Source organism: Penicillium subrubescens (genome assembly GCF_028828155.1).
Source record: "Penicillium subrubescens strain IBT 31985 chromosome Unknown utg000008l_segment0_segment0, whole genome shotgun sequence".
NCBI lineage: Eukaryota > Fungi > Ascomycota > Eurotiomycetes > Eurotiales > Aspergillaceae > Penicillium > Penicillium subrubescens.
Genome location: NW_026643158.1, coordinates 102,386 through 122,161, shown reverse-complemented (window position 1 = coordinate 122,161; position 19,776 = coordinate 102,386). Strand labels below are relative to the sequence as shown.

Genomic DNA, 19,776 nt, shown 5'->3' with positions numbered 1-19,776 from the left:
CTTACAGCGCTCTCATAATGAGGTTGATCGGCGGCCAGTTGAAGGTGGTGACTTCATATTTCCAATTTCCCTTCTATAAAACTAGACATCGCCCATTTTGCGCGCATGAGGCGATCGGTGGTTCTATATTAGAATTAGCGGCTAGATCAACGATCCGATTTTGTTACACGATCTTTCCGAACACTACGGGGTGGCTAGGTTACAAAAGTTGGCGGGGGAGCCAACTGCCGCCAATGAACGCGCTGCTCGATGTGAAAAGACGCTCAGCAGTAGGTCGAGGCGAGCTATTCTTTCGCGTTGACCCGGAGGGAGAACTTAGTTCCTAGGAACTATCCCCAGACATTGCAAATCGACCAATTCCCGTGAAAGAAAAGGTGACTAAGCCATGGACAGGGCACTGGCGTAAGTCGGCTCGGTTATCTGCCTTGGGTTACCGCAGGTCTATTTCAGCATTTCTGTCAACATCAAGCCTGACTATCTCAGAGGCTTGCCGAAACTCCTCGGTATCTGTTCGATCCACCTTGGCACCACGCGGAGCCCGCAGATGACATCCCCGCTATATAATGGAGCGGGAGCTGGAGCTGGAGGTTCGTATTTACATGTCCCGGGGGCGATGGTTTGCCGTCTACTTACATCGGCAGACTGTTCGCATTCGATATGGTCCAATGACCAATAGGACCAACATATACGATGGACTGGAGGATGTTGTGCGTGCCGCCATTTTTCTGAGCGAAGATCAGGCCGAACTGGCCGTCGAGCCATATGGAATACATCGGGTCAACCAACGATTCACCAATCTTACCCATCTGAGACTTCTCAGTAGCGACCCCCTTTTCTCCAGCGAGGAGAGCCATACGTATGCACAAACCTCGCTTGAGGCAGTGGTTCGGATTCGCCAACAATACTGCAACGAAAGGAACAACAGCCTGCTTCTATGGGATCAGCGACTCGCTACTTGGTTTATCACAAGTTTCAACCGTTTTGATACACTGATTGTACATTACCAAAAGCAATGCTAGAACAAGGAGTACGATGTTTAGGAGGAAAGTAGTTTATTTTCCTACCATGTTGTGAATTGCAAAGTCACATTGTGCTCGAACCTTCCTCTACTATGGTATTTTCCGTAGCCCTTGCGGAGTACAAAATATCGAGTACATATTCTGCTGTTGAATCGTAAACAATCCTGGGGGAATGGCACAAAGGCTCCGATAAAAGTCTTTTATCTCAGGGATCAATTCTGATTGTTATGTGTCATCTAACAAGAGGCTGCATCTGGTTGCTTAAACCGAAAACAATTCAAGCAGTGTCCAACATGGCTGCTCAAACCTTCCCACTCAAAGCGAAAGGTGCTGCGGTAATCAGGTACAGAATGCTTGTAACCAAATTTGCATTCGGCGCTTCTTTCTTCTGGAACAGGATCTGGAATCCTATGGGCTCGTTCAATTGCCTTTGCAACGGTTCCAAAATCCATAGGCCAAAGTCTCTGCATCTCCAGTAGTTTGAGGTAAGCATAGGCGTATTTGCTTGTCCAGCCGCATCTGTGGACACAAGACGAAACTTTTATTCCTCCAAGTAGAATTGTCCCTAATCTCAGCCTCGCGGCGCTTCTTTGTTCTTCTAGCAAACCTGAACTGACTTGTCAGTCAAGATTGGGACATGTTGCTTAGCATAAAAAATTTATCTTACAAAAGATTCGCTCGCCAAGAACCGTTACTGCATCCTCGTTCCAAAGAGGAAGATAAGAGTCCTCGTAGTTAAGGACCAGTGTCTTAGTGATGTTTTTAAACGCTTCTGCGTTTTCGAATAAGAAATGCTGCAGCTGCAAGAGTAAAAAGGTCACTGGCAGCCTTGTTGAGAGGGCATAGCCAAACTTGGTGGGCGAAAGCTAACGCGTCAACAAGCCCATATTTGTCTGCCGTGATAGTAACTTTGAGAACATCACGTGTATCTATCGTATGAGGTACCAGATTGACCAGATGGTGCAAGATTGCACGAATACATCTCAGTGCTGTCGGATCATCTTCTGGCAGTGCCACCTCCATGGGAAGTCCCAAGCCAAGTGAGCCGTGGCCTTCCTTCCGGATTGGTGTTAATAAGGCACATAGGTATTCCGAGGCTGCCTTGAGGATGAGCGACTGTACACGCAGGTGTAGTTTTACTGACCCGACAATTAAAATAATATCGCCAGTTGCAGCGATATTGATAACTGGTAGTAGTGTCTTGTCTCTTATTTCTGCCATGTTACGGGCGATGATGATGGTGTTGGTTACCTAGACATCTCAAATTAAATAATGCATTCCAGCCGGACGTTGACAGATTCTCGGCGTTGAGCGGCTTACTAAGCTAAGCTTTGAAAATAAGCCCAGAGCCACTTGATATAAGCGAAATTTTTGATGAAATGCTTGAATAGTCAGCTATTCTGATAGTCGGCTGGTTGGCCGCACTACGATGACGAAGGGTTGAAGTACGGCAGCGAAGCAACCCGCAACTGGTATTGTACTACTATGTTCAAGCGAATATAGAGGGCTTGAGCGTTTGACTTTAGCTCTCCATTATCGGTAAACGCCTTCTGAATATTTGTCGTGCAAAGGAGGACATATTTGTTACAGCCTCCTCGGATTGGTCCATTTTCTTCCTAGTTTCCTTAAGTGTTTGTACTCTGTAATATGCGGGTAGCACCTCGACACGTCACACCGGTGTGGTGGTCACTTTAGATACCCGGTCACACCGCTATGGGACAGCTCAACCTGCCCGTTTCCCCATTCGTTCAAGTCCTCTTCTGTTCTTTAATCGGTCAATCTTTCTTTGGTAGTTCTGATAATATTCATTAATTTGAGCCTAGACATGTCGAGAGTGGAGCGGTGGAACGGTGAACCATCAGTAATCCTGATTGGCTGTTCGATTATGTGGTGAGAACACGGAGGAATATGGATGCGTTGGTTCTGTTGGGAGTCAGTTGGAGAAGGAAGTGCGCGATTTTTACATTACCTGTTCACCATCAAGAATAAATTAGGTTTAATCCAACCATGGTGGGGTAAGGCCCTTCCACATCACTATCTAAGAATCCCATCTGGCAATTCTGTAGACCTAAATATCGGATGCAAAGATACAAAAAAATGGCTCAGGAGATAGCAAAAATAAGGCATGGCTACACGGGGCGCACTATTCGTGAGAGGTACTCGGGATAGGAGAAGGTCGAAAGGTAGAGAAACCGATAGACAATAGTATTGATCTACCTTCGTTTAGCACGCCTACCACATCCATTCCTTTCCTTTGGTTTGAGATCCTACTCATGATTCCGGCCCCCTCTGTCTCGCTCTATTGAATAGGCCCCTCTCGACTTCTTCACCTTTCCTAAATCTGCGCTCGAGTAGTGGGGTTTTATCGGGACTGTTTTGGATGCCAATCTGCGAATCTTCATCTCAAAATGGCGCTGATTTTAAGGCGAAGTTCCCGTTCGTGCAGCCAAATTTTCGGTGTTGAAATCTTTCAATAGGCCACCAGTAGTATTGACTTTTTCGGCCATATTTCATGTTAGAAGCTCGTGTCGCGAGACATTATTCCCCTACGCTAGTATTCACATACGCTACGGTCGGCGGGATGTAGCACAATTAAGCCCTACATTCCGCCAAAGGGACTTCCAGCATTAATGAGAAACGCAAGACACAATATGGACTATGAGGAATACCTGAGCCTCCACGTCGGTGTTCGTCGATACCGGGGGCTCCTGGGGGTCTTCTTATTTCCAGAAATCGTACCAAACATCGTCTCCTTTAATCTAGCTATATGGATGATTTCACATGAAGCTGACCGTTGAGGGCGGCTTAAGGTTACACAGCTCTTGAGGGAGCGCTTTTGCAAAACAATTTGAATCTGTCAGTAACCGTTGAAACCCCAGGACAAGACCGTCATTCCCGATCTAGCAACATGGGCGAGCAGGAAAATATTGATCCCCCACCCTCCGGAGGCGTCAATACGGTTGAATAAATTGTCTGGGAGAGCCTGAGAAGGTAGGCGAATGGGACATTTAATGTTGCAGTAGGAGGAACCATCTTGGCCGATGTCCAGCCATTTGCGCCTGTCAGGAGCATTGAAATTTATACAGGAGTAGTGCAGTAAAATAACCAACGGCAAAAAAGGATTAAGCTCTAAATGCAGCATATTTTGTCCAACCACTGCTTCTTTGAAACCGTTTGCTTTGATTCCATCTTCTCTAATTCTAAGTATGACCCATCTTTGGTGAGTTTTTGCTCAGGTTTGCGTCACAGTTCTCGCTATAAAGCTCGACGCTAACTTCTAACTTCCAACTTTATCAATCAAGCCTCTCTGACTGTAAATGGAGAGAAGAAAAGTAAAGCAGCGCTTGACGTTGCCAGCTCTTTGAATCACGCGAGGGCAAACCTTGCCACTATATCTACTGGGACGAAAGCTGTTGGGTCGTCCATGTTCATCAGCGTACAGCACAGTCATTGCAGCCAGAATCGGTATCTGTTAATAGCCGTAATATTTACGAGCTAGTTTGATATTGGGGCGTTGCCCAAATCAGCAGCACGTTATTTCCCCCTTGAGGTCTGCAGATGCGACCTAGCAGTGGTTTACCAACCATGCACCTTACAAACCAGCGCCTTCATCGAGCGGGGCTGCAATAAACCGCGCCGTCCTCTAATATTGTGAAATCTCAAACTGCGCTTAGATTAAGCCGGTAGTACTCTGAGCATTCATCATTGCTTTGGTCTGAGGCTGGAGTAACAAGGCCTTTCATTGACTTCAAGTCTAAAATAGAGACCATCCGTTCATGGTGAGCCAGAGTGAGCTCTGCAACGTCGGAATTCCCAGGACCGTCTGCTATCTCACACTGAAACACCCCACCACTTCTAGGTGTCATCGCGCTGTTATATTACTCTTTATCGAAACGGAAGACGTCGTCCTCGCCTATTTAGCCATTCGTATTCTACGCGGACTGCTGCTGGCCGGTAGGTTTTACTTCATTGATTCTACAGTTCGCTACTTGTGAGAAGGAGTGTCATCGCATCACCAAGGCCAGTTGGATGATCTCTGAATTTTTCGACGCAGCACATACACCATCGTATGATGAGTTGGAGTGAGCATATCCCGTTACCACCGCAGGAAATGTCAACTGGGTGGCCAAGTCTCTTAAACATATTGGCATGGGTGGAGGCTGGCAGACGTGTTTGGTCAAATGCCTTGTAGACATTCGTTACAATTTTTCCAATCAAGCTCAACTATTTATAATCTACATTTTCCAGACTTGCCGGACAATGCCTTTCCCCTCATGGCACAAAACTGGAAAGTCCCGCTTTAATGGAAACGGAGATATTAATAAGTACAAGTGTGTTGACTGAATGGGCACTTCTTGCGGAACTCTGCAGCTGCCTGCTGAAGATGATCCTCGGTAGCGTTTGTCAGCCGTAGGCTACACAATGCAACGAGATTCCTGAGAGCCCAAAAGTAGGCTTGATGTTCGTGAGCGTTCAACTGAATGTGGAAGCCTTCGCTTAGACACTCGTCTTTCAGATGAACACCAATCAGGAAGTGAAATTGGGCAACCCATCGCTTAGAGCGAGGGGTCAGAAAAACATCAACTCCCAGCAGTGCATGTATAAATAGGACGCCTGGCTCATCTATTCCTGATTTTCACGAACTAACGCTCTCGGAATGTTTTCATTGGGATCGCATTTTCATCCAAATGCCTCATACAGACCTGGTGATGAAGCGTCCTCTGCGCGTTGTCCCAGTTGTCCTAGGAGTACCTCCCTTTGTCCCTGCGCCAGTCGCAAATCCACCCCCTAACGTAATGCCGGTCTCATCATAAATGACGCTCGAACAATCTTTCTCTGGTCTCCATTGACTGAAGAAACCTGAGCTGGTCCATAGAGTGTAGAATTTGTTGTAATCGATCCCTTCCATAAAGAAAATACCCAAGGAGAAGAGATTCCTGATTTGGTACCTATGGTAGTGCATCGGGATCAGCTCGGATTCGCATTGTCCGCTCAATACGGCCGAGGGGATGTACTCACGGAAGGAACACTTTGTACCGGCGTTATGAAATGCGCAGTTCGCACACGCTCCTTTGAAATAGAGTTGGCCTGCATGCACGAGTACGCGGCAGGTTGAAAAAGGACCACGTCCGCTTCGACAACTTAGACATGACTGTTCAATAGGAGCAGAGGTTCCGACACGTTGCACCTGGGCGGCACGGAGTTTGATTTGAGTAAGGCAGTCCCTTGCCTGACCGCCACGCCAATCCACGTTCGTAGCAGGCAGCCGATTTGCCACCTCACGACCACGGCAAGAAGTCAAGGCTTTGAGTACTGGATTTCCATGCTCGTCCAAACCGACTGGGACGGTCCCGGATGAACCTCCTTGCGCCGGTTCAGCCCGGGGAGTGGAACTTTCAGTACCGTGCAATGCCTACCCCGGGCTTTCATTTAACAAGAAGGCAATCGACATAAGCGCATTTGAGCTATTTGCTTCCATAGCAGGAGGCGCTTTAATATCATCATTTTAATACTCATCAGCTATGCGGATCTATGACTTCCATTACAACCATGCACTTACCCATTTTGCTACTTGTGGAGTGTCCAAATGGTTGCGGATGGATGTTGCTGGCTAGAAGATCAAGATCTCCAGCGAGGAAGTGAAGATGCCGAAGACGAAGGATGTAAACAGGCTTTTGTTCTCATAAGAACATCCAGAAAAGCCAAATTCAATTAAAGACTATTTGTCAAAAATTCCGAATCCTTTATCAGCTTACGATACAACGAAAAGTGATACATCAACTAAGCATAAGACAATGTTTCAATTCACTGGCTCGATATGTTGATTGTCTTGAAGTATGGTCCGTAAAGTCTGCATGGGGCTCCTTTGAAGTGCCGGAACACGCGGTGTTATTCTTGATAGACCTCGGCAGGAGTCGCAACTCTCCCGGTTCGATTCGACTCGGAACCGCCAAGACTCAGGTTCCGATTCTAGGATTCTGGAACCGCGATCCGACTCCACGGTTTTTGGAGTCGAACCTGCGAGGTTCGATTCGAACCTCAGGTTCCTCAAACAGTGCAAACATAAGATTCGAAGACTTATGTATGTTTTAATGGTGTATCGGAGTTAGTATGTTAGGTACTAACATAAAGAAAGATGTAAAAATCTAGATAAAATCATCATTTCCTGGAAAATCAGGGTTGTCCTTGCCAGTCGCACAACTAACTAGAGTCTCGACCTATCAACTAGCGATGGGTTGCCCTGAGTAGCCCCCGCCGGACCTGCGATCTCACTCCCTCATAATCGATCTACCAACTTCAAGACCCACGTAGGGACAGTGTGGGCAGCCGGACCCTTTATACACTGGCAGCCCTGGGACCGGCGGACTCCTCAGGGGAGGGACAGGATATACGTCCTGGTTAGGGTCAACCCAGGGCTGCTTCAGCATTTCCATTAGAGCTGCCTGGCCATTTCCGCGATTTCCTCTTTTGTGTAGCGGTTGGCATTGGGCTTGCATCTGGCGAGTCCCAACTGGCTTCCCACAAGGTTGATGATTCTACAGATGCTCTCGGGACAGGTGCCTGATTGAGAACCATGGGAACAATGGGGTTATGGTTGCTCCATAAAAGCATGCAATCGTCGATGCTATTCCAGAACTGGCGGTGGCGGTCTCGCAAGGAAACAATGTCCTTGCGAGCCTGTCGATTGATTTCAGTCCCCCGGCACTGGACATTTTCCAGCAACCCTTGGACAAGGCGTAGCCATGGTATTTCGTGTTCCTGCCAGTCTGATGCCGCATCATTGGCTAGACAAGCATAGTTTTCGTCCAAGCAAGAAATAAGATTGTAATGTTTGGAAGTCTCTTGCATACAAGCAGCGACGACTGACATGTCATGGAGGGCTTGGGCGATGGGGAGTGGGATCGCTTCCTGGCAGTTGCTATCCGAAAGCTCGCGGTCGATAGTCCGCAGCATCGTTCCAAGGCTGATCAATCGTACTGTAGGATGATTTTCCGCCATTAAGTGGAAAAGATAACGTAACGTTCCATTTTCCTGGTGTCTGCATAACCACTCATGATCCTGTATCGACAAAAGCATGTCATTGAGAATAGAGCGAAACATGGAATGCATGTATATGGTGTCTTTGATCTGGGCATCATCACAACGTATTTGAACCACCGACGAATTGTCACCAAGTCTCGTGTGGTAGTCGGTACGGCAAGAACGAAGTTTTCCATAGACAGCTTGAAGAACATCTATACGCCCGAATACAGCACGCAGAAAGGACGAGGCTTTCCTTTTGCATATCGGAGAATCGCAAATCCCAGTATTCTGCGTCATTGCGGAGCTGCTACAGATCGTCATGAGCTTCATCAGCGGACGCCTTTAAAATACTCCTCACATTTTTCCATACAATGTGGTCTGGTCTCCCATATTGTAGCCGAGCAGTCAAACTCAGTATCGAAAGGGGCTGGGTTTGATTGTCCCCTCCTGAGCTAGCCGTGGACTCAATAGAAGGCTCCATAGGCGTCAAAAGATACGATACGAGAAACTTGTACGTTTCTTTCTGGGCAACCAGAGAATGATAACCAGTAACTGGATTGATGAGGTGTAAGTTTTTAATAGCATCGGGTTCAAATTGTATCCCATACGGAGAATTCTCCGCGTTGGCGTCGGTTTCAGAGAAGAACGAGATTCGCCCTTCGGTGTGCATGTTGGATAAAACGCGGTGCCAGTAGCCAAGTGCCACAAAGCGGGAATCTGCGAAAAGGAAGGTCTTAGGGTGTATGGCTGACCGATTCTGTATGAAGTCCGGAAGGACATCTGCTTGCGCTAGGTCCTCGATATTCAGCAAAGGGGATAGAAACGGCATTTGAGCCGATGCCTCTTTTGAGTTTCCCGCTAGTATTAAAATCGCCGAATCTGGACGATGATGCAGCCCGCTAAACTGCTGAAGCCAACGGCTCCGGGCTTGAGGATCAAATTTGCACCACTGCGCTTTGAAAGATCTGAATCTATCCTGGCTCTCCGGTCGCCTGATGGTCTTCCATAAATCGAAAATACATCCATTGTAACATACGGTCTAGCTTGGCTGCTTAGAATATCCTGGATTGGACTTGGAAGATAGATTCCCACAAATTAGAGACAAGATCAATGAATCTTGGTAGCGAAATATTATCTAATTAGAACTATATTAAAATCGAGATTCGAACCTTCCAAGCGCTTATGATGGTGGACAGAGCGATAATTGAAGTGCCGCTGTGTATGCTTTGCTCTCGTCGAGCGTTAGCCACACCACATTTACCCGCAGCATTACTGACCCCGGGATAGACGTCAATCAACCTGCTGGTCAACTGTCGGTTTCCCCATAGCTCCTCAGTCCAGCAGGTTTGTGTATAAGGCCTTTACGTAAGGATTTTACCACGCACAGCATTACGCTAATCTTGTTTTTACGCTAGACACGGTCGAATCTTTCCGGGCCAAGTTTATAGTATGGGATACCGCGAGCTTAAACATCGTACCTGCGCCTCAAAGTGGAAACGTATCAATCCATGACTAGACCTCGCATAACGAACCCTTTTCTCTGAATCTTGCTTCGATGAAGTCCAATAAACATTTTTCAAACCAATTTACCCGCTTTTATATAAGAAGCTGTCGTTTTCCCCGTATATCGCCTATACCACTAGGGGATATATGGAGAAAACGACAGATTCTTATATAAAAGCGGGTGTATTGGTTTGAAAAATGTGTATTAGACTTATTTGAGGCAAGATTCAGAGAAAAGGGTTCGTTATGCGAGGTCTAGTCATGGATTGATACGTTGCGTGGTCGTTGATGTCGAGACAGACTTTTCGAGATCATCGAGTCGCTTGTGAATCGTGTCAAGGGCCGTGAGCACCTTGCTCATGCCCTCAGCGTCGCCCTTTTGAGCTTTCTGTGCGAATCTCTTCACATTCTTGATGAATCCGCGCTCGAATCCATCGACTTCGTGGTTGTTGCTCTCGATATGATCCAGGACTGATTGGGCAGTCCTCGCGATATCATCCATACTAGTCAGATCACGCTTCCTGTTGTTGTTTCCTATCACAACATCAAAACATAATTGAATACCCCTCAAAATATATATCTTCTTCCGCGTGGGACCTTCGCCGCCCAGCCGTCATTAAACCTGTAAATCTTTAGCTTTACCCTGTTCTCCAAACGAGGAATGTAATCTCATTCGCAGATGAAACAACAAAACAATATTTTTTCATAAAGTCTGCCATCAACATCCGTTACTTATCGCCAGAAGTAATAAGTCCCTTCAAGACCGCGCTGTTCCCCGCGCGCCCAATGTCTCGCCCTTGCCGAGACATGACCAGTTGATAATCGTGTTCAAAAGCCCGACGAGCTTCTTTGCAACTTGCTTGCCTAGACGCATGTGGCCGTGTGCCAAACAATTCAATCCCTTGAATATAGGACCAGTCGTCACAATCGACAAAACAATTTATGTTCTCGGCATTACGCGGACTGACATAAACAAAATACCCTCAAACTCCGCGGCGGCGGAGTTTGAATACCTCACGAGAAAAACAAGCTGCAACTTGTTCCAAGGAATGGGACGCAAGTCCCTCGTAATTCAAAAGAATAAAGCGCGGCGAACAACGACTTTGCAAACAGAAGTAGCAGTCTTCTGCATCCTGTCCGTGGTGACCACGACTGCCGTATCTGAGACATCGAAATTCGCTTGTGTCAAAATGACAACAAAACTGACAGAGACGGGGTGTAACTCCGTCTTATATAGATAACGAAAGAGTTGGCATCATCACGTGCGAATGCACGCTTTATTCCTAAAATGGCAATCGGGCTTACGATAGGCCACTCTCCAATTAACATCCGTTGATTCGTTGCCCGAATCGACTGGTCCCACTTTCAATCTCCGCACCACTCTGGAACAGGTAATCGCGAGTCACCGACCCGTTGCTCATAGGGCATATCTTTTCCACAAGTGGAATACCGCTATCCGTGCCATCGCATCGCACCCTGGCGTGGAACCTGCCACCGGTGCCGTTGATTGTAGTGTTGTCGGACCCGATCCGTGCTTGCCGTGCGGAGGTTGTGCACAGCCTTCAACGTGGCCCCACACACCATTTAAATCCGCCAAGTTGATTCCAGATCGTTGTCTAATCAATCACGAATGTCAAACAATGCGTCTCATACACCAGAATAGATTATGCTGTCGCACCTCACCGTCGAAAAGTTGGCGATTTTGACTCTCTTGCTAAGAGCGTGACGAGTTCCTGTTCCGGATTGGTGGATAGACTCAAGACCAGGCCAGTACTCCTGATCGCTCAGCCTCAGCCAATAATACCTATCATATCCCTATTAACGCCTCTTGCCAAAACTAGCAATGATTAGCTGATCTCTGAGCCACATTTGTTTTGAATAAGAGGTTCGATTTGACATATCAAATTATCCTTTTCTACGCTGCCTGGCAAGCAGTTTGCACGACCTATTTTGTATCCCCCCTAACTAGACGTGTGTGATCTCTCAACATGACCGCAAAATATATATTCCACTATAGCATTTAGCCTGTATCCCTCGTCGGATGACCGTAAGATTTTCTCCTCCCTACGCTGCAGTTCGAAACTATGTGTGGATGACAACGGAGTCCCTCCAGAAGATATGGGCGTTTGTAACGCTTCAGAAATGAAAAGTGAAGCAAAATTGGAGCACGACATGCAACGGCTGACACACTGTGCGCGGCGAATGGAGGCAACATTTCAGATCGACGTATTACGGTACTGGGTGGACCCAGATTATATTGCAGAATTTTTGAGCCAAGAGGTTGCAACTTTCAACAGAATATTGACGGTTGCCGGTATAGAAGCAAGTTGGGAGACAGCTTGGGACAACTGGCTGAGCCCTGAAGGGAGTTGAGGGAGTTGAGGGAGTTGAGGGAGTCGAGGGGGTTCTGATTGGCTCATGCTGAAGCGGGGTGGACAACCATACCTGTACGTTGAGACTATGGCAGAAACAGTGCCTAGACACCGTCGTGGGTACCGTGCAAAGCGACCCAGTGAGTAGCGAATTTGGAGGGCAGATACACCATCAACCGAATAATAAAGCACTCTAGTCGAGGGACGCCGAGCTGGTTCAATGGCATGAATTCGATGAATTCAATCTCATGATCGCGTAGCAATAAAGAAACCCGCAACGATAGATTTATTCGTTAACCCAGGAATGACTGTTAAACCAGCCTGAGCTGGAAGGCTGCATACGACGCCTGAGTCGCCGGGACATGGAAATTTGATTGACCCTTTCTTGAGTCAAACACAGCACATTTTACACCGCTGAAAGAGATACACTGTTTGTTTCGCCTTGATGGGATGCTACCGGGACGTGTCCGCGGAATCCTGTGGTACTTATTTCATGCCCCTTAAGCTCTCTCCACCATTCAATGAATTTTCACACCGCTACTTATGTCCTCGGGTCACAAGCGATAGCCTTACTGGATGGCTCTCTTGTGTGTTAGTATATAATATTCGGAGATTTTGATCTCGATTCGCTAGTGCTATTTTTTCAGATCTTAAATTTGCTCTTTTGTTACAGAAACTGATCATCATCGCTTCTTAAGTTGCTGGTGAAGGTTGGGTCTTCAAGGTATGAGGAATCTCTCTCCCTGGTTGCAAGTACAACATTGGCCACTGTCATGAGTCTACCCCAGCATATAAACAGAGAGCAGGGGAAGCACCCGGGCGCATAATATGCATCAATAAGCCCCAACTATGGTGAACCTTAAATCGCAACAACCTTCAGATCGTCATTGTTTTATATCGAAAATACGTTGGTACCTTCCTTACAAATACATTATTCCGGTATTTAGATGAAATATGCGGTTCTTCATATCTGCCTGTTTGTATAGTGGTTATTCTTGACCGTGGGGGTCAAAGGTTGGTGAAAGATCGAGCTATTCAAGGTTTTTGATGGAGTGCGCAGCTAGTCAACACGCGTCCTGGGATCCAAGAGGCGTTAACACAAACCAATCATGACAGGGCAATCTAACATAGCAAGGCCTCAGCGGCGTCGAAGACCGCTTGAATCGTCGACTTTCAGCGGGGTGAATGTGGATACCATCTGCGGGAAGCCTGAGCCCTGACTGATCGGTTGTTAGCAATCAGAAACTGCCTGTATCTGCGGCTAGAGACCATCACCATGTCTGCACTCACAGTAGTCAAAGTAAAAATCCGTGCTTTGTTTGGATCGACGTGATAGTACCGGAAGGATATCGTCGACCCGCGTTGATGGAGGATAAAAGATATGACTATCTGACTGATCCATGACCATCACGTGCAGAGAGGATTTACATCGGCCATTGCTAATATACGCCATGGGCTGGTCAACAGAGGAGATTCTAGAGGTTCCACGCCATGTCGCTGACGGAGGGGTCGTCATGGAGGCCTTCAGTTGTTCTAGCTGGGATTGGTGGCGCCGCATATGGTACTTCTTTCGTAGGAAGGACTGCTTGCTGAAGTAGTCATCCTTTTTCCGGGCATTCTCAAACTCATGGCTCACTCAGAGGAAGTCCAAAGAGCCCTGGATCCGATCGAGGTTCATATCCTTGACTTATGCCGACATTCAGTCCACCAACGGTCTCGCTGTCATATGGGATCGTGTACGTTTCCCATATACCGATTGTGATTAACAAAATTCCGCCAAACAACCGGAGGGACTGGAAGGGCTGAATGGGTATTGTGGATTCGCTCGTGATTGAGACTTTTCGGAACAGCCCGTGGGGATCAGAAGAAGAAGGTCAGAATTTTGATGGGGCAACTAGGCTTCCACGCACGCAACCAGGGTAACCGGAGCACGCAGATCAGGCCAACCACAATGGATACCTCCGAAGGTGTGACAGACTGCACGACGCGCATAAGGGGGCGCGGACGAAGTTATGACATACCGCACGATACCTATTACCACGTAGGGAGTAGGCTAAGAGCCTTCCCTGTGATAATCCTAGAATATTATATGATATTTAGGTAGTACTAGCGATTAGATGAAAAGATCAAAAAGATCCGATCGGATATCACTACTATTAATGGAGATAAGGGCGGGTGCAAGAAAATCGTGTAACCGCCTCCCGCCAAGACTTGCTTAACTATGAGTCCCCCCACCATCTTCGACCACTTGCCTTTAGCTAGATTAGTCTCTACATTGATGTTAGACTCATTTGGCAGGGCCCGACATAGGCACCCAGCTATCATGTTGTTACTTCGGGAGTTACACTTCTGTTCTACTAGCTTCAACTATGACTGGTGCTTACTTCTTGCCCCATCATATGCCTAGGCAACACCCACACCTTGTCGACCTCGCGGAGAGTCTTCAACTGTCGGCAACGTACACCAACTGAGGTGCTGTCAGGTGCGCGGTGCTCAAGGAATAGTTGATTGATGATTCTGCCTTATAACCCTCGTTCTGCCCAACAGAAACAGAATAGACAGTTGGCTGGAATATTATGCAAATCGAGGCCGGTCACATCAACACTGTTCATTCAGGAATCACGACGGACATCTTATCGTAAAGCTGACCTTCTAACATACTTCTCTGAGGCGCGAGCCACGCCAGGGAAAAGTGGTCCGTTCTGTCATCGTGGATGGTTGTCTTAGTTCACGCATGAATGATGCCTCTACGGCTCCGGGCACATAATTCTAGTTGCACGGTTCTTCCCAAGGAATGCACAAGCGCCACTCAGGCTCGAACGTAAAGAAAAATAAGTAAGCAATGGCTATTGTATCTGAGAAATGCCAAAGCAAGTGTGATAGATTGGGGTAAAAATGGACCAAAAATTTCGGCTCAGAAAGAGCGCGCCAGTACCGGTCTAGTCAGAAATCGTACAGAACACGCTTGCTAGACAGACCTTCATTTTCAACCATGGCAACTGCACAAGAAATCCCAGGGGTCCACAGCTTAACCAAAGGGCTAGACAAAGAGTACGTGGTGAAAAAGTTTGACTTGACCCAAGCTCACCCCTCTTGTATAATTGACTATGAACGAATGAATATCACTTACAAAAGGAACTTCCCGGTGGACTGTTCACCACAAGCCAAGGTTTGCAGTAGAGAGATATAGTACCTAATATTCCTTGATAGAGGTGATCCATCTAATGGAAGAGATTCAATCACCCTTCACTGCCTAGATCCCGCAGAGCCTCGATATCAAAGTTCGCAGGGATTCTTCAAAGATCCATTACATGAAACCATAACCGCTTGTGGAAGAAAGCTTGGTTGAGCAATCGACAAGTTAGAAACAGTAACACTCAAATAATACTGAAATTGACCTATCATTGGAGATTTGAGTAGTCGAACCCGAATGACTGGGGCCTAGGCGTGTGTAAGTGCTATAGTCCAATTGCCCCCTATGAGCCGGATCAGTGGCGTAAAATAAAGATTCAAGGTAACTGTTCTCAAGTACTCCTATAATTCCCTGTATTCTGACTTTGCTCGGCGAGCGGGTGAAATGATTCTAAGGCAATGGCCTGGAAGATGGTAGATAATAGAAATGGGCGAATAAATGGCCGGCGACCCAGGTACAGCAGCCATGTGGACACGTCCTAATAGCAGCTCGTTTCAGGTTAGCCCTGCCCATCCTACCGCGTCCACTCCCAAAACAATCAAGCAAACTCAAGTATCTTGATAATTGGATCATTAAATATGGATGGTTCGTGGGAAAGGGTAGGCATGGTAATATGAAGGCTGGCCAGGAGAGTATTCCGCGAACCACAGATCCCTCTTGGCCACTTGTACCTTACGTAAAGGCATTCTTTCTGTGTAGTCACGCTCACTCGGTCAACTGAACATAAGTCTGTTCTCTTAATTTCTGCTGAAGAACAATAATGTTTCTCCAGCCTGATGGCCTTCGTGAACAGCTCAAACCCAGGGCAGCAACCTCCCGGGACCTTCTTTAAAAGTTATCAGGCCAGTGAACCCCGCACAACCGGCCAGCCACTCTGCAGGCACAAAACCCCGACTATGTTAAGTTGGAAGGTCATTGATTTCCCAAATGCCTTGTCATGCTGAGTTCGTCTTCCAGTCCGGTGAATATCTTCGGCACGATCATCGGTGCTGCGCATCTTCGTGATTGCCCCTTAGGTAATGTAGGAGCACCACGAATGGATCCTATCCACCGACGCAATTCCTTCTTTGCCACTTGTGATATAAGTCCCTTTACCCGTCACAGCCTGAGACCCTGAGTAGCATTGAGATACCCTGAGATTTGAAGCACATCTCCTGACATTCGAATTTCATACCAACATGGACACCACTAGCTAAAAGTTCCGATCACATATAAGGCGACAATCTACCGTAATTGGAGCTGCTGTGCTGCTCAGCATGCGAACGCTTCAGATTGAGAAGTGTGTGACACAAGTTAGATGCACAGTGCGGATTCTCTGAGGTGTAAATCTCTCAACGAACACAGTCTTTTACACTCTTCGCAGATCCAAATATAACCCCAATCACGCCGCTGTCGTAGTCAAACTTTGAAGATTGGGCGCAGCACTAAAAAATAGTCGCTTCTTTATATATACACTTAACAGCTAACTCAGTAATTGAGCCAATAAATCGTTCGCTTTGGAAAACTGGGATCTTCGGATTCAATACTTTCACAAAGCAGAGATGAGCACTATAAGCACAGAATTTATTTCCAACTCTAGTACCGACTAGGGTATATCTAGCAGCCTGTTAGAGAAAATTGTGTAGTGGAATGGGGAACAACCAATGCATTATAGAGTTTGCTTTCATAATTGCTAACAGAGCGCAGATGATTGTACCCAGGACAGTGAAAGCACCCGTGACAACTTGAGTGCCAGTGAGTGGTTTGTTATTCAGTTTTTGCCAGGTCATAGCCTTGACTGAGAGGAGCCAGAGAACAAAACTCAATGTGCAGCACACTGATGCAGCCATTGATGCAGTCAGTTGAAGTATTAATTTGGAATCCATCTGGGGGTTTCCGTTGCTATAGTACACGGCAGTTGGGATGACTTTTCTTGGACCGGTCGAGGAGTAGGGTCATTAAATAAAGCCTCTCGGCGGCCCAAAAATTACTCCTCCCTCTGATTCATACAATTAGATCTATCATATGGTATGCTTCTAAGCCAGAACCCACTACCACCGTGACCGAAGAGGGGGAAGTGCCAGTCTCTAACTTGTCCTCATATGGGGAAAAGGTAGGCAGGTGATATGAATTTGCCCTACCGTGGATGTAGGTCGAAATGAACCCTTCGTTCGATAAGAGTAGGGTAGGAATGGAGCCCATGCTGGGAGAGTTCGTCCAGATGGGGCCTCTTTTAATCGAAGTTAGTACGTCCTGATACTTGGATGTTTCTCTGTACTCACATGCGTAAATATCAATTGGCATATCTTCTTTGTATTGTAATTTGCTCGCTCTGAGGTCTCAAGATACCTTGATCGGTCACGGCAAGATCATTGTGTATTGTATTCCGCTGCTTTTTCAATCGGAATGTTGGTTGGGCTGTAAAATCACTGTCGAGGGTGACGGTGGGAGGGTTGCGGCATGCGGCATTTTGGAGTCTGGAAAGAAGGCTCTCAATTCGTCGCGAATCGGAGGCAGCGTAGGACGTGCAGCAAGACTTGAGGAAGGCGGGGACGGGATATTGGTCGACGACGAAAGTGTAAGGGATGCAGTGTCGTGTGTCCTCCATTTAGCAACAGCTCGTGGAGGATGATATACTTTAGTCCTAGATCCCGGACTAGGCCTACGTTCTGAGGCTTGTCGCAACAAGGAACTTTGAGGTAACAGCAAGAAGTCAAAGGAGTCTATAAACTCATTGTAGGGGATGGTTTCGTGAGTGTAGGTCAGGTAATCGGCATGAAGGTTGAACCACACTGTCTTTTTGATCGGGCTTTCGAGGAATGCGCGAAGCTTCTTCGGGTCATCGAAACGCCGAACGATAAGGGCTAGCTTAAGACGAGTGGCATAGCTGAGATCATGTGTAACAATTTTGGAATAGTTCTCCATTAACATGGACGACAGAGCTCGAGCGTATTTCTCTAGCTCAGTGTACTGAGGTGGCGAATGTAATAGGCTCCGTAACTCGAGGCACCGGTCGCGAACTATTGTAGCATCCTGGCTACGACAAATCTGAGCAAGATTTGAACGGCCACTTCTCAATTTCAACAACACCGTAACGGCCAGTCTTGCCATTTGCTCTAGATCTTGATCGGATAGCTGGAAAACCATGCTCAATTAGCATTGAGCATGCGGTGATGAGAAACTGGTTTTTACACTAACCGTATGACGCTTTATGCATAGCCTCTGTTCGTTTCCCATGGTCTTGGTATAGCTCTTTCGGCTGCAGAGGGACGGATTCTCACTCATTATTGGTATAGTCTGCTCAATCACGACTCGGATTCACCACGTGCACTTTGTCCGAGGTGGTGAACGATTACAAGGTAAAGAGGCCGGGGCCGTTGCAGCATGTGAGGAGAGATGGGACAAGCATCGGGGTTTACCCCATCGAAGGTCAGGGAAAGGCCCAGAAGGCAAGCGCTTATATACCGAGACAAAATGGTAACTCAAAAGATATACAGTACAAATTTACAATACACCGATCACTTACGCTTTCTGGGATGAGCAGACGTAGAAAAGGGCTCGATATTATACCTGCAGAAACAACAGGTTGGAAGCATGGGATGACCAGTCACCTGTGATTCTAAAAAAAGACGTTCCGTGCTTCTTCCAGCAAATTATAATCCAAGCTGACCAGCGATCTATTGGTATGTTGAGGCTTCTACCGGATTTGCAGTTCAAGATCCCAGTCTGAATTGCTATAAAGCCCCTTTCTGGCAATTTATGCGGGCATAATTATGATTAATTCATGTGGGATTAAGTTAACTAAGTTAGTTAACTAGGTAATTATCTCCTTGTTCGGAGTATCCACTGTTATTCCGTCAGGGGTCGCTGAGCCTAGGTTTGCAGCCTTAGCAATCAGGCGTTTGGAGGCCTTGACCCGCCAGCTGCTATGCAGTCTACGTAATATCTAGGTTTCTAGCTATGATACTGTAATCCGGGGAAATCCCCGGTTGAGGGGGGTTGCAAACCAAGGGGGGTTGCAAACCAAGGGGGGTTGCAAACCAAGGGGGGTTGCAAACCAAGGGGGGTTGCAAACCAAGGGGGGCTGCAAACCAAGGGGGGTTGCAAACCAAGGGGGGTTGCAAACCAAGGGGGGTTGCAAACCAAGGGGAGTTGCAAACCAAGGGGGTGCAAGCTTTAAGCTGCGGTGGTCTCCGGTTTGACTCATACGCGAGGTTGCAACTAATATGGTCACCGCCTATCTAGCCGCCTACCCTCTCTAGCATGACTTGTTGGTGACACGATGGAAAAGGCAACATGCGCAAGCTGTTCCGTCGCCTGGACCATGTGCTACGAAGAGCCCGGTCCCCATTTCTACCAACGGCGCTTAAATCTTAGTATCTTGCACAATTTGCTCATTGACTCGGCATGATGGTTCTCGGTCGTGAATGATTGCAGTCTCTTCAGCCGTGGGAGGTTGAGAGGTGACGGGTGACTTCGGCTTCTTGCCAAATAGAACCCCAGGAACAGCCTACCATTCTGTCGAGGGAACGGCAATGGAATGGCGTACCCAATTTGTAGTCAGACATATAGCGCCTCCTTTCGATTGAATCGGAAGGTTTGTTCGATATATGGAAGAGATTTCAGCATAGAGGACGGGTTCCTTTAATTGCCTTCTTTGATTGGGCCCCGCCTGTACGGAGAATTA

At 47.2% G+C, this 19,776-nt stretch overlaps 5 protein-coding genes across 5 annotated transcripts; 1 reads left to right on the top strand and 4 right to left on the bottom strand.

The window, feature by feature from the left end:
- Positions 1-563: 563 nt before the first annotated feature.
- N7473_011074 (uncharacterized protein) lies at positions 564-1,019 on the top strand (the record flags this gene model as incomplete). Its single annotated transcript, XM_057157013.1, has 1 exon — positions 564-1,019. The coding sequence occupies one exon, from the start codon at positions 564-566 to the stop codon at positions 1,017-1,019; it is 456 nt and encodes a 151-aa protein (XP_057004307.1).
- Positions 1,020-7,424: 6,405 nt separating this feature from the next.
- On the bottom strand, positions 7,425-8,018 carry N7473_011073 (uncharacterized protein; the record flags this gene model as incomplete). The annotated part of the gene is made up of 2 exons (XM_057157012.1): positions 7,425-7,804; positions 7,871-8,018. 2 exons carry the CDS (start codon positions 8,016-8,018, stop codon positions 7,425-7,427), a joined length of 528 nt encoding a protein of 175 aa, XP_057004306.1.
- A 331-nt stretch (positions 8,019-8,349) lies between these two features.
- N7473_011072 (uncharacterized protein) lies at positions 8,350-8,871 on the bottom strand (the record flags this gene model as incomplete). The annotated part of the gene is made up of 1 exon (XM_057157011.1): positions 8,350-8,871. One exon carries the CDS (start codon positions 8,869-8,871, stop codon positions 8,350-8,352), a length of 522 nt encoding a protein of 173 aa, XP_057004305.1.
- A 933-nt stretch (positions 8,872-9,804) lies between these two features.
- Positions 9,805-10,047, bottom strand: N7473_011071 (uncharacterized protein; the record flags this gene model as incomplete). The annotated part of the gene is made up of 1 exon (XM_057157010.1): positions 9,805-10,047. One exon carries the CDS (start codon positions 10,045-10,047, stop codon positions 9,805-9,807), a length of 243 nt encoding a protein of 80 aa, XP_057004304.1.
- Positions 10,048-17,486: 7,439 nt separating this feature from the next.
- Positions 17,487-18,200, bottom strand: N7473_011070 (uncharacterized protein; the record flags this gene model as incomplete). Its single annotated transcript, XM_057157009.1, has 1 exon — positions 17,487-18,200. The coding sequence occupies one exon, from the start codon at positions 18,198-18,200 to the stop codon at positions 17,487-17,489; it is 714 nt and encodes a 237-aa protein (XP_057004303.1).
- Between the last annotated feature and the right edge of the window lie 1,576 nt (positions 18,201-19,776).